Source organism: Procambarus clarkii, chromosome 42, assembly GCF_040958095.1.
Source record: "Procambarus clarkii isolate CNS0578487 chromosome 42, FALCON_Pclarkii_2.0, whole genome shotgun sequence".
NCBI lineage: Eukaryota > Metazoa > Arthropoda > Malacostraca > Decapoda > Cambaridae > Procambarus > Procambarus clarkii.
Window position 1 is genome coordinate 23704371 of NC_091191.1, and position 12224 is coordinate 23716594.

At 45.4% G+C, this 12224-nt stretch overlaps 2 protein-coding genes across 2 annotated transcripts; both read left to right on the plus strand.

The window, feature by feature from the left end:
* The first annotated feature begins 454 nt into the window (after positions 1-454).
* Positions 455-1957, plus strand: LOC138373430 (uncharacterized). The gene is made up of 2 exons (XM_069339635.1): positions 455-736; positions 953-1957. The coding sequence occupies exons 1-2, from the start codon at positions 455-457 to the stop codon at positions 1955-1957; spliced, it is 1287 nt and encodes a 428-aa protein (XP_069195736.1).
* Positions 1958-3388: 1431 nt separating this feature from the next.
* LOC138373431 (mucin-3B-like) lies at positions 3389-10730 on the plus strand. Its single transcript, XM_069339636.1, has 2 exons — positions 3389-3490; positions 8901-10730. Exons 1-2 carry the CDS (start codon positions 3389-3391, stop codon positions 10728-10730), a joined length of 1932 nt encoding a protein of 643 aa, XP_069195737.1.
* The last annotated feature ends 1494 nt before the right edge of the window (positions 10731-12224 follow it).

Here is a 12224-nt window from a genome sequence, read left to right on the forward strand (position 1 = left end):
ATATCAACCCCCAGTGTGATGTCAACCTTCTGTGTGATGTCAACCTCCAGTGTGATATCAACCCCCAGTGTGATATCAACCCCAGTGTGATATCAACCTCCAGAGTGATATCAACCCCCAATGGGATATCAACCCCGTGTGATATCAACCTCCTGTGTGATATCAACCTCCAGTGTGATATCAACCCCCAGTGTGATATCAACCCCCAGTGTGATATCAACCCCCAATGTGATATCAACCTCCAGTGTGATATCAACATCCAGTGTGATATCAACCCCGAAAGTGTGATATCAACCTCCAGTGTCATATCAACCCCAAAGTGTGATATCAACCTCCAGTGCGATATCAACTTCCAGTGTGATATCACCCTCCAGTGTCATATATCAACCCACAGTGTGATATCAACCTCCAGTGTGATATCAACCCCCAGTGTGACATCAACCCCCAGTGTGATATGATCCCCCAGTGTGACATCAACCCCCAGTGTGACATCAACCCCCAGTGTAACATTAACTCCCAGTGTGACATCAACCCCCAGTGTGATATTAACTCCCAGTGTGACATCAACCCTCAGTGTGATATCATCCCCCAGTGTGACATCAACCCCCAGTGTGACATCAACTCCCAGTGTGACATCAACCCCCAGTGTGACATCAACCCCCAGAGCGACATCAACACTCAGTGTGACATCAACCCCCAGTGTGACATCAACCCCCAGTGTGACATCAACCCCCCAGTGTGACATCAACCCTCAGTGTGATATTAACCTCAGTGTGATATCAACCCTAAGTGTGATATCAACCCCCAGTGTGACATCAACCCCCAGTGTGACATCAACGCCCAGTGTGATATGATCCCCCAGTGTGACATCAACCCTCAGTGTGATATCAACCCCCAGTGTGATATCAACCCCCAGTGTGACATCAACCCCCAGTGAGACATCAACCCCCAGAGCGACATCAACACTCAGTGTGACATCAACCCCCAGTGTGACATCAATCCCCAGTGTGACATCAACCCCCAGTGTAACATCAACCCCCAGTGTGACATCAACCCCCAGTGTGACATCAACCCCCAGTGTGACATCAACCCCCAGTGTGACATCAACCCCCAGTGTAACATCAACCCCCAGTGTGACATCAACCCCCAGTGTGACATCCACCCCCAGTGTAATATCAACCCCCAGTGTGACATCAACCCCCAGTGTGACATCAACCCCCAGTGTGACATCAACCCCCAGAGCGACATCAACACTCAGTGTGACATCAACCCCCAGTGCGACATCAACCCCCAGTGTGACATCAACCCCCAGTGTAACATCAACCCCCAGTGTGACATCAACCCCCAGTGTGACATCAACCCCCAGTGTGACATCAATCCCCAGTGTGACATCAACCCCCAGAGCGACATCAACACTCAGTGTGACATCAACCCCCAGTGTGACATCAACCCCCAGTGTGACATCAACCCCCAGTGTAACATCAACCCCCAGTGTAACATCAACCCCCAGTGTGACATCAACCCCCAGTGTGACATCAACCCCCAGTGTAACATCAACCCCCAGTGTGACATCAACCCCCAGTGTAACATCAACCCCCAGTGTGACATCAACCCCCAGTGTGACATCAACCCCCAGTGTAACATCAACCCCCAGTGTGACATCAACCCCCAGTGTGACATCAACCCCCAGTGTAACATCAACCCCCAGTGTAACATCAACCCCCAGTGTGACATCAACCCCCAGTGTGACATCAACCCCCAGAGCGACATCAACACTCAGTGTGACATCAACCCTCAGTGTGACATCAACCCTCAGTGTGACATCAACCCCCAGTGTGACATTAACCCCAGTGTAACATCAACCCGCAGTGTGGTATCAACTCCGAGTGTGACATCAACCCTAAGTGTGACATCAACTCCCAGTGTGATGTCAACCTGGGGGTTGATATCACTCTGAACCTGATGACTGAAGACCCCGTCAACAAGTATCATCTACAACCTACACCACGTTAGCCAGTGTTGGACTTGCCTTGAGAAGTCTGTGTAAGGAATCATTCAGAACCTGGTATATCACACATGTTAGTCCGCTCCTAGAACATGTCGCTCGAGCGTGAAGTACATATCTAGCCAAAACATGTGACGAAGTTAGGGAAACGTTCAGAAGTACGTCACCTGGCTAGTTCCAGAACTAAGAGGTATGAGTTGCGCAGAAAGGCTACATGAATTAAACCTGACGTCGCTGGTTGTCAGGAGAGTTAGAGGAAACATGATTAATATATTCAAATTTTAATGGGAATTAATAAGGCCGTCAAGGACAGACTATCCAGCCCGTCCTCCTAAGGATTCCCAACGTCAAGAAAACATTTAATTTAAAGTGTCCTCTCCTAACTTACCAGAGGACCCAAAACAGAAAACGGGAAAGTACGTCACTTTCGCGAGCCGCTTCCATTTTCTAGTATGACAATTTTTGGCCATGTGTAACACATACGAGTGAAAAGCAACGTTTTATTTTAATTAAGAGAACAGGTTGTTTTATTACGGATGGTTCTTAAACAAGAAGACACAGGTGGAAGCTGAGTACCCAAATGAGCCACAGAGATATTAGAAAGATTGTTCAGTGTCAGGGTAGTGAACAAATGGAACGCACTAGGCAGTGGTGTGTGGTGGATGTAGACTCCATACACAGTGGGGTAGGTGACCTCCCCTTGCCAGTGGGAGGTAAGGAAGCATCTGCTAGATTTGGATGTGACAAAGTTTATAGACACGGATGGAATCTCACTATGGATACTGAAGGAGGAGCAGAAGCTCTGTGCCTGCCACTATCCATGGTGTAGAACAAATCACTGGTAACAGGTGAACTGCCAACAGTTTGAAAGACGGCCACTGTAGTTCCAATATACAAGAAGGGTGATAGACAGGAGGCACTGAATTACAGGCCAGTGGCCAGTATCCCAAACTTGAACGGAGATGGATGGAGACGATTGTTGTGAGAGGATGGTCTCTGAAGATTCTCCCACAGCTGACTTAAAAGGCCCATTGCAGTGCACAGTCCACCGATCTCGTGCACAAGCCCTATCTCTGTTAGCCCTGGATGGTAATCTGTCATGTTGGGTGTCCCCAGGAAGACCACATAACCAGGAATACGTTTAAAATACGGAGGCCGCTGTACGCCCAAGGGTAAATTTGATACAGAGGAATTAAGCATACTTGCCATAGGGTCAGTGAGTACATGGCTGGTGCCAAGCGTGAGAGAGAGAGAGAGCGGACGTCAGCGAGGCGACAGACCTGACCTCTGGGGTCAGCCTCAACCGGCACATTGGAGAATAACAACTGTGACTTGGTAGTGACGTGTTCATGACGTCATCTCTGTGATCATGAAACGATCAATATGATGGATTCCCGCTCTTTTGCTGAAACACCATTGGTCAATTGTAACCCCTTGTGTTTGTGCCCACGAGGAGCCCCTGCAGCCCCTGGCAAGGGTATTCACGTAAGGAAGCCTGTACATAGAGGACGTGTCCTGTTCTGTCTATCGGCCAATAGACTGAACACCGTCCATTCCTCACAGTCAGGTTAAACTCAACCTCTTTCCGATATACCAATGCTCGCCTGGAATCGCGAACGTGACAATATTGTTTAGAAGACTAGTGACAAATCACCAGAGTGAAACAGACTGGTATCAGGTAACCCCTGATGACAAATGGAGATCGTCTGTGAGTGACCTTGAGTGAACTATGGTAATGCCGCTGCCTAAGTAATCTGTGAGTGACTTTTACCACAGTGTACCTGCATGGTACCATATAACCTGCAGCCGCCACTGTCCAGAGCGTGTAGCTTGCCTCAAACTGCCAGCCACCTTGTCTCACGGTATTACGTGACGTCACCATCCTAACTCGCCACCAGTACCATCAAGTGTGCGTGTATCTGTTAGACATACAGCGCGCCCTCCTGCGAGTACCCTCCCTATCATGTACGGTTTGTTGGGAAAGCCTGTCGTCAAACGTTATAACGAGCGAAGCCAACTGTCAGGCCACCTATGAGTTCTTGCATGAATGTGCACGAGTGAGTGAGAGAATAAGAGAGGTAGCCTACCTGTAAGTTCAAGATCTTGTTATTGTATTATTGTGTCTGTCTGTGTGTTGATCTGAGGGATCAACCACAGCTCTCACCTTCTCATACCTGACACAGGTATAGGTGGAGACACCCGACGGTGTATGCGTGTTTATCTGTGGGGTATCACGACATTACATTCGTCTGAGAATATGAGTTTCACATACACCACACATTTAGTTATTGTGTGATATTTTTATTGTTCATGTTTATTACTAGTCCCATTGACAGTGCCATTGTTATTTATTGTGCATGATCATTACCTGAGTATCCGGTTGGAACTCTTGTGATCCCTTTGCACACCGGCAGTTAGGTTGCCGTGTTAATGATTGACTGTCAACTGTGTTAAGTTAGGTGTTTCTCCAGGAGTGGATACGAGTCGTTTAGCTAGACGTCAAGAGTCTCGCTAATGCACCCATAGCCTTTCTGACGCCAATCTAAAGTAAATCAAGCACCCTGTGTATTAGTGGTTAAGTTAGTAAATAAACTACTGTTAAGCTTTATGCGGTGTTTCCGTTGAACCACTTCTGAATACTGCCAATATTACTCAAGCCTTCAGCTCTAGGTGTCTTCAACACCGAGTTGCCTAATTCACTAAACTATAAATGTGATGAGGACCCTAGGAGTCCCTTAAAGTGTTAAAGCGTTGAGGAGATTCCAACGACCAACGTGGATCAGGACCAGGTGAGGCTAGTCTGAGAAGAGACCCTCAAGGACTCTAACTCGACCTTGCTCCCAGGCCCTGTACGGTTGCTCTCGTATTTTCTCTGCTGATTCCGACAGTTTCGTGAAGCGTCTTGCAACGAATACATTGGTGACGTACGCATTGCAGTCGGGAAAGCAAAATAGAAAACCCCACAATTGTGCGAAAAAACAAGTGGAACATCTGGAGCGAAAGAACTTTGTAACACAGCATCAGCCTGGGTTCAAGGAGGGCAAATCATGCCTCACAGGATTAATTGAATTCTATGACCTGGCAACACAAATCAAACAAGATAGAGAGGGCTGGGCAGACTGCTTATTTTTGGATTGCCAGAAAGCCTTTGACACAGTACCACATAAGAGACTAGTTCACAAGCTGGAGATGCAGGCAGGTGTGAAAGGGAAGGTACTCGACTGGATTAGGAAGTACCTAAGCAACAGAAGACAGCGAGTCACTGTGAAGGGGGAGGTCTCGAAGTGGCGAGGTGTCACCAGTGGAGTCCCAAAGGGATCAGTCCTTGGACCTGTACTGTTTCTGATATATGTAAATGATCTCCCAGAGGGAATAGATTCGTACCTCTCAATGTTTCTGATGATGTAAAATTATGAGGAGGATTAAGACAGAAAAAGATAGTATAAGGCTACAAAATGACCTAGACAAACTGAATGAATGGTCCAACAAATAGCTACTAAAGTTCAACCCAAGTAAATGTAAGGTGATGAGACTAGGCGGAGGAAATAGAAGGCCAGGCACTAGATACCGAATGGGAGATGAAGTCCTTCACGAAACGGACAGAGAAAGAAAGCTTTAGGAGTTGATATCACGCCAAACCTGTCTCCTGAAGCCCACTTCTAAAGATGTGGACTCGCATCGGTGGCGTATGCGAGGCTGGCTAACATCAGAACTGCCTTCAGAAACTTGTGTAAAGAAGTCTTCAGATCCTTGTATACCACATATGTTAGGCCAATCCTGGAGTATGCGGCCCCAGCATGGAGATCTTACCTTGTCAAGCACAAGACGATGCTCAAAAAATTCAGAGGTATGCCCCTAGGGTAGTCCCAGAACTAAGAGACATGAGGTATGAGGAAAGGCTGCGTGAACTGCACCTCACGTCGCTAGAAGACAGAAGAGCTCGGGGATACATGATCGCCACATACACAATTTTCAGGGGAATTGACAGGGTTATCTTGAGATGATTTTGGGGCTTTAGTGTCCCCGCGGCCCGGTCCTCGACCAGGCCTCCACCCCCAGGAAGCAGCCCGTGACAGCTGACTAACACCCAGGTACCTATTTTACTGCTAGGTAACAGGGGCATAGGGTGAAAGAAACTCTGCCCATTGTTTCTCACTGGCGCCCGGGATCGAACCCGGGACCACAGGATCACAAATCCAGCTTGTTGTCTGCTCGGCCGACCGGCCCCCTGAAGCCCACTTCTAGGTAGAAGTGTAGACAAGGATGGGTTATTTAACACGGGTGGCACACGAACAAGGGAACACAGGTGGAAGCTGAGTACCCAAATGAGCCACAGAGACATTAGAAAGTACTTTCTCAGTGTCAGAGTAGTTAGTAAATGGAATGCACTATGCAGTAATGTGGTGGAGGCTGACTCCATACACAGTTTCAAATGTAGATGTGATAGAGCTCGAGAAGCTCAGGAATCTGTACACCAGTAGTTTGGTGTACAGATCCCTGAGCTTTAGTCCCGCCTCCTGAGAGGCGGGACCAAAGAGCCAAAGCTCAACACCCCGCAATCACAACTAGATGAGTACAGTTTCAAATGTAGATATGATGAGCCCAGTAGGATCAGTAACCTTGTATACCAGTAGAATGGCGGTTGAGAGGGTGGGACCAAAGATCCGAAGTTCAACCCTTGCCAGCACAATATGGAAAGAACACATGCAGCAATTTTTCTCTAAACTCATCAATAACTTGTCCTACGAGCACGCGTAGCAGTCCCCATCTCCCAAGACTTGCTTGCCGGGCTGTGAACGTTGTCGATGGTGAGAACGGTGGGCGGGAGGGCGTTACTGTTGAGAAACAAAGACAATTGTGGGCGCAGCACTCACTCTCACCGCCAGCATCCAACTGCTGACGCCGTGGCTGCTTCTACAGGGGGTGTGAGAACACTTGTGGTCGTGGTACCACTTGTGTACTCACTTACGTTTCGGAAATGTAGTGAAAAATTAGATATATAATATCATATTCGGTAGAACATACTCTTGTCACGTACAGGTTATGAGCGCTAATTGCATCGTTCATTGATCCCCCCCCCCCCACTCCACCCAATCAGCCCACCACCCAATAAGCAGAACACTCCCACCTCTGTTCCTCTCCCATCAACCCCAACCAGCACACACACAACTTATATCATGGCTAATGCAACATTTTGTGAAAAGGAATGGGAGTGAGAACACTCTGAATACACTTTAGGTTGAAGTTGAAGAGTTTCTTAATTCAGAAAAGTAAAGCACTTTAATATTCGTTTATTAATAAAGAACAATTAGAATATACAAATAACAGGAGAAGCTACATACCACAACCCCAGCCTACCACAGAACTCCACACAACACAGAACATGAGAGACCATTTGTAGAAGGGATGACGCATTAGCACTAAGTTTTGGTTTTGAAGTTCACTTACCACTAACGCGTCAGGGCTTCTAGGTAAAAATGTTCATGCCTCGCGCTATCACCCGTTTAAGACCAGGTGATGGGGGGAGGGCGGGAGCTAAAACTCGATAGCTTAATTTTCTTTTATTACTAAGGGAGAAATAACTATGATTTAAATCTCATGGAAATTGATCAGTTAATAGTGAAACTACACTTATAAACGTATCGAACTGGGTTCAAGAGCTAACTTCTGATGAACGTTTTAAAAATATCTTTTGTAGAGAGCGGAGAGCGATGTAGGGAGAGAGGGGGGTAGGGGGACGGGGAAAGGGGGGACAGGTGTTCTTAAGTGCAATAAAAAAGATGCGAAGGAGGGGGGGGCGGGTGGGTTATTAGACTAGATTAGATTAGATTAGATTAGATTAGATTAGATTAAGGTAAGACACCTGTTAGGCGAGGTAGGGTTGGCGGTGCCTGACGCAGGGGAAGGGGAGGGGAGGGAGGGAGCTGATTAACTTAATTATAAACGAGTATATCTCCTATATAAGAATTTACTTAAGACTATTGTCTAATATATCTGTTTATGGCGGTAGAGTTTATTTAAATTAGACTAGAACGGACTTTGCCCCTGATTCTTTTTCTGTAAAATTTCTTTTCTAAAGAAATTTCTAAAATATATTTTCTAAACATGGGAAACTCTGAAATATTTTCCTAAGACTGGTGGAATCTTAACGGGAACTAAGACTCTGACAATATTCCCCCTGGAACCCTTGGCAGCTTAGCGTCCAATGGACCCGAAAACCAAAATTTACTGCTAAAATCATTATTTTACTTAACAAACGTCTATGACAATATTCTTCGAAAATGGTCTTAAACGGGTGATATCGCGAGGAATGAACATTTTTACCTGGAAGCCCTGACGCGTTAGCGGTAAGTGAACTTCAAAACCAAAACTTACTGCTAATGCGTCATCCCTTCTACAAACATTGAGTTCGCAGCACAAACCTATATGAAATATAACCCGGAACAACCGTGTAACTAAATAACACCTACTACTCCGCAAGGGAACAAAACTAGCGAAAGATAATTCTACAAACACAGGTGCAGTAGAAGGCCTGACAAACACACGTAGGCTGCTCGCCAAACACAAACAACAACCACGTCGTAGCCTGTGTAGTCATTTACAAGTAGGAAACACACACAACCACTCAGTACATCAAACACACCAGTAGACAACACACTAGGCAAGTAGGCCATTACGCAAACACATATATGCAAGTTGTAACTTAGTCATTTACATCAGGTTACTAAAACGTACCAAACAAATTTTTTCTAAAAAAATGGGGAAGCACACACAATACGCCCGATACATAGAACATAATGAACCCGTGTCCCTAACACCATACAACAGTTTCACGCGAGCAACGCTATGTGTAGCACATACACATAGCCTTGATAATTTGATAATTGGTCACAAGCATACAGCATCATCACAAGCATACAGCATCATCACAAGCATACAGCATCATCACAAGCATACAGCATCATCACAAGCATACAGCATCATCACAAGCATACAACAACATCACAAGCATACAGCATCATCACAAGCATACAGCATCATCACAAGCATACAGCATCATCACAAGCATACAGCATCATCACAAGCATACAGCATCATCACAAGCATACAACAACATCACAAGCATACAGCATCATCACAAGCATACAACATCATCACAAGCATACAGCATCATCACAAGCATACAACATCATCACAAGCATACAACATCATCACAAGCATACATCATCATCACAAGCATACAGCATCATCACAAGCATACAACATCATCACAAGCATACATCATCACAAGCATACAGCATCATCACAAGCATACAACATCATCACAAGCATACAACATCATCACAAGCATACAGCATCATCACAAGCATACAGCACCATCACAAGCATACATCATCATCACAAGCATACAACATCATCACAAGCATACAGCATCATCACAAGCATACAGCATCATCACAAGCATACAACATCATCACAAGCATACAGCATCATCACAAGCATACAGCATCATCACAAGCATACAACATCATCACAAGCATACATCATCACAAGCATACAGCATCATCACAAGCATACAACATCATCACAAGCATACATCATCATCACAAGCATACAACAACATCACAAGCATACAGCATCATCACAAGCATACATCATCATCACAAGCATACATCATCATCACAAGCATACAACATCATCACAAGCATACAGCATCATCACAAGCATACAGCATCATCACAAGCATACAACAACATCACAAGCATACAGCATCATCACAAGCATACAACATCATCACAAGCATACAGCATCATCACAAGCATACAACATCATCACAAGCATACAGCATCATCACAAGCATACAACAACATCACAAGCATACAGCATCATCACAAGCATACAACATCATCACAAGCATACATCATCATCACAAGCATACAACATCATCACAAGCATACAGCATCATCACAAGCATACAGCATCATCACAAGCATACAACATCATCACAAGCATACATCATCACAAGCATACAGCATCATCACAAGCATACAACATCATCACAAGCATACATCATCATCACAAGCATACATCATCATCACAAGCATACAACATCATCACAAGCATACAGCATCATCACAAGCATACAGCATCATCACAAGCATACAACATCATCACAAGCATACAACAACATCACAAGCATACAGCATCATCACAAGCATACAACATCATCACAAGCATACAACAACATCACAAGCATACAGCATCATCACAAGCATACAGCATCATCACAAGCATACAACATCATCACAAGCATACATCATCACAAGCATACATCATCATCACAAGCATACAACATCATCACAAGCATACAGCATCATCACAAGCATACAGCATCATCACAAGCATACAACATCATCACAAGCATACAACAACATCACAAGCATACAGCATCATCACAAGCATACAGCATCATCACAAGCATACAACATCATCACAAGCATACATCATCACAAGCATACATCATCATCACAAGCATACAACATCATCACAAGCATACAGCATCATCACAAGCATACAGCATCATCACAAGCATACAACATCATCACAAGCATACAGCATCATCACAAGCATACAACATCATCACAAGCATACAGCATCATCACAAGCATACAACAACATCACAAGAATACAACAACATCACAAGCATACAATGGTGGCTGAGTAGACAGCGCTCTAGACTAGTGGACCTAGGGACCGGGGTTCGATCCCCGCAGCCGGAGAAACAGATGGGCGAAATGTCCTTCTCCCAGATGCTCCTGATACCTAGCAGTAAATAGGTACTTGGGAGTTAAGACACCTGCTACGGGCTGCTTCCGGTGTGTGTGTGCTCACCTATTTGTACTTACCAATTTGTGCTTGCGGGGGTTGAGCTTCGGCTCTTTGGTTCCGCGTCTCAACCGTCAATCAGTGTGAGTGTGTGTGTGTGTGTGTGTGTATACTCACCTATTTGTACTTGCGGGGGTTGAGCTTTGGGTCTTTGGTCCCGCCTCTCAACTGTCAATCAACTGGTGTATAGATTCCTGAGCCTACTGGGCTCTATCATATCTACATTTGAAACTGTGTATGGATTCAGCCTCCACCACATCACTGCCTAATGCATTCCATCCGTTAACTACTCTGACACTGAAAAAATTCTTTCTAACGTCTCTGTGGCTCATCTGGGTACTAAGTTTCCATCTGTGTCCCCTTGTTCGTGTTCCACCCGTGCTGAAGAGTTTGTCTTTGTCAATTTCCCTGAGAATTTTGTAGGTGGTTATCATGTCTCCCCTTACTCTTCTGTTTTTTAGGGATGTGAGGTTCAGCTCCTTTAGCCTTTCCTCGTAGCTCATTCCTCTCAGTTCCGGGATGAGCCTGGTGGTATACCGCTAAATCTTTTCTAGCTTTGTCTTGTGTTTAACTAGGTATGGACTCCAGGCTGGAGCTGCATACTCCAGGATTGGTCTTACATAAGTGGTATACAGGGTTCTGAAAGATTCCTTACTCAAGTTTCTAAAGGCAGTTCTTATGTTGGCCAGTCTAGCATATGCCGCTGATGATATTCTTTTGATGTGGGCCTCTGGGGACAGGTTCGGTGTGATATCAACCCCCAAATCTTTCTCTCTATTTGACTCTTGCAGGATTTCACCTCCCAGATGATACCTTGTGTTCAGCCTCCTGCTCCCTTCGCCTAATTTCATCACCTTACACTTTCCTGAGTTGAATTTTAGCAGCCATTTTCTAGACCATTCCTCCAGTTTATCCAGGTCATCCTGTAGTCTCTGTCTATCTTCATCCGTCTTGATTCTTCTCATAATTTTTGCACCATCAGCAAACATTGAGAGGAATGAGTCTATACCCTCCGGAAGATCATTTACATATATTAGAAACAGGATGCGTCCAAGTACTGAGCCCTGTGGGACTCCGCTGGTGACATCTCGCCACTCTGATGTCTTCCCCCTCACCGTTACCCGCTGTTTCCTGTTGCTTAAGTACTCCCTTATCCACTGGAGCACCTTCCCTTTTACTCCTGCCTGTTGCTCCAACTTTTTTAACAGCCTTTTATGGGGTACTGTGTCAAAGGCTTTTTGACAGTCCAGGAAAATGCAGTCTGCCCACCCTTCTCTTTCCTGCCTAATTTTTGTTACCTGGTCATAAAATTCTATTAAACCTGTGAGGCACG

Bases quoted from the DNA above. Each gene is read 5' to 3' on its own strand.
- LOC138373430 (XM_069339635.1), top strand. From the start codon at position 455: ATGATCCCCCAGTGTGACATCAACCCCCAGTGTGACATCAACCCCCAG. The intron at 737-952 runs GTGTGACATCAA...ATCAACCCCCAG, and splicing joins AGTGTGACATCAACCCCCCA to AGCGACATCAACACTCAGTG.
- LOC138373431 (XM_069339636.1), top strand. From the start codon at position 3,389: ATGATGGATTCCCGCTCTTTTGCTGAAACACCATTGGTCAATTGTAAC. The intron at 3,491-8,900 runs GTAAGGAAGCCT...ATTGGTCACAAG, and splicing joins CCCCTGGCAAGGGTATTCAC to CATACAGCATCATCACAAGC.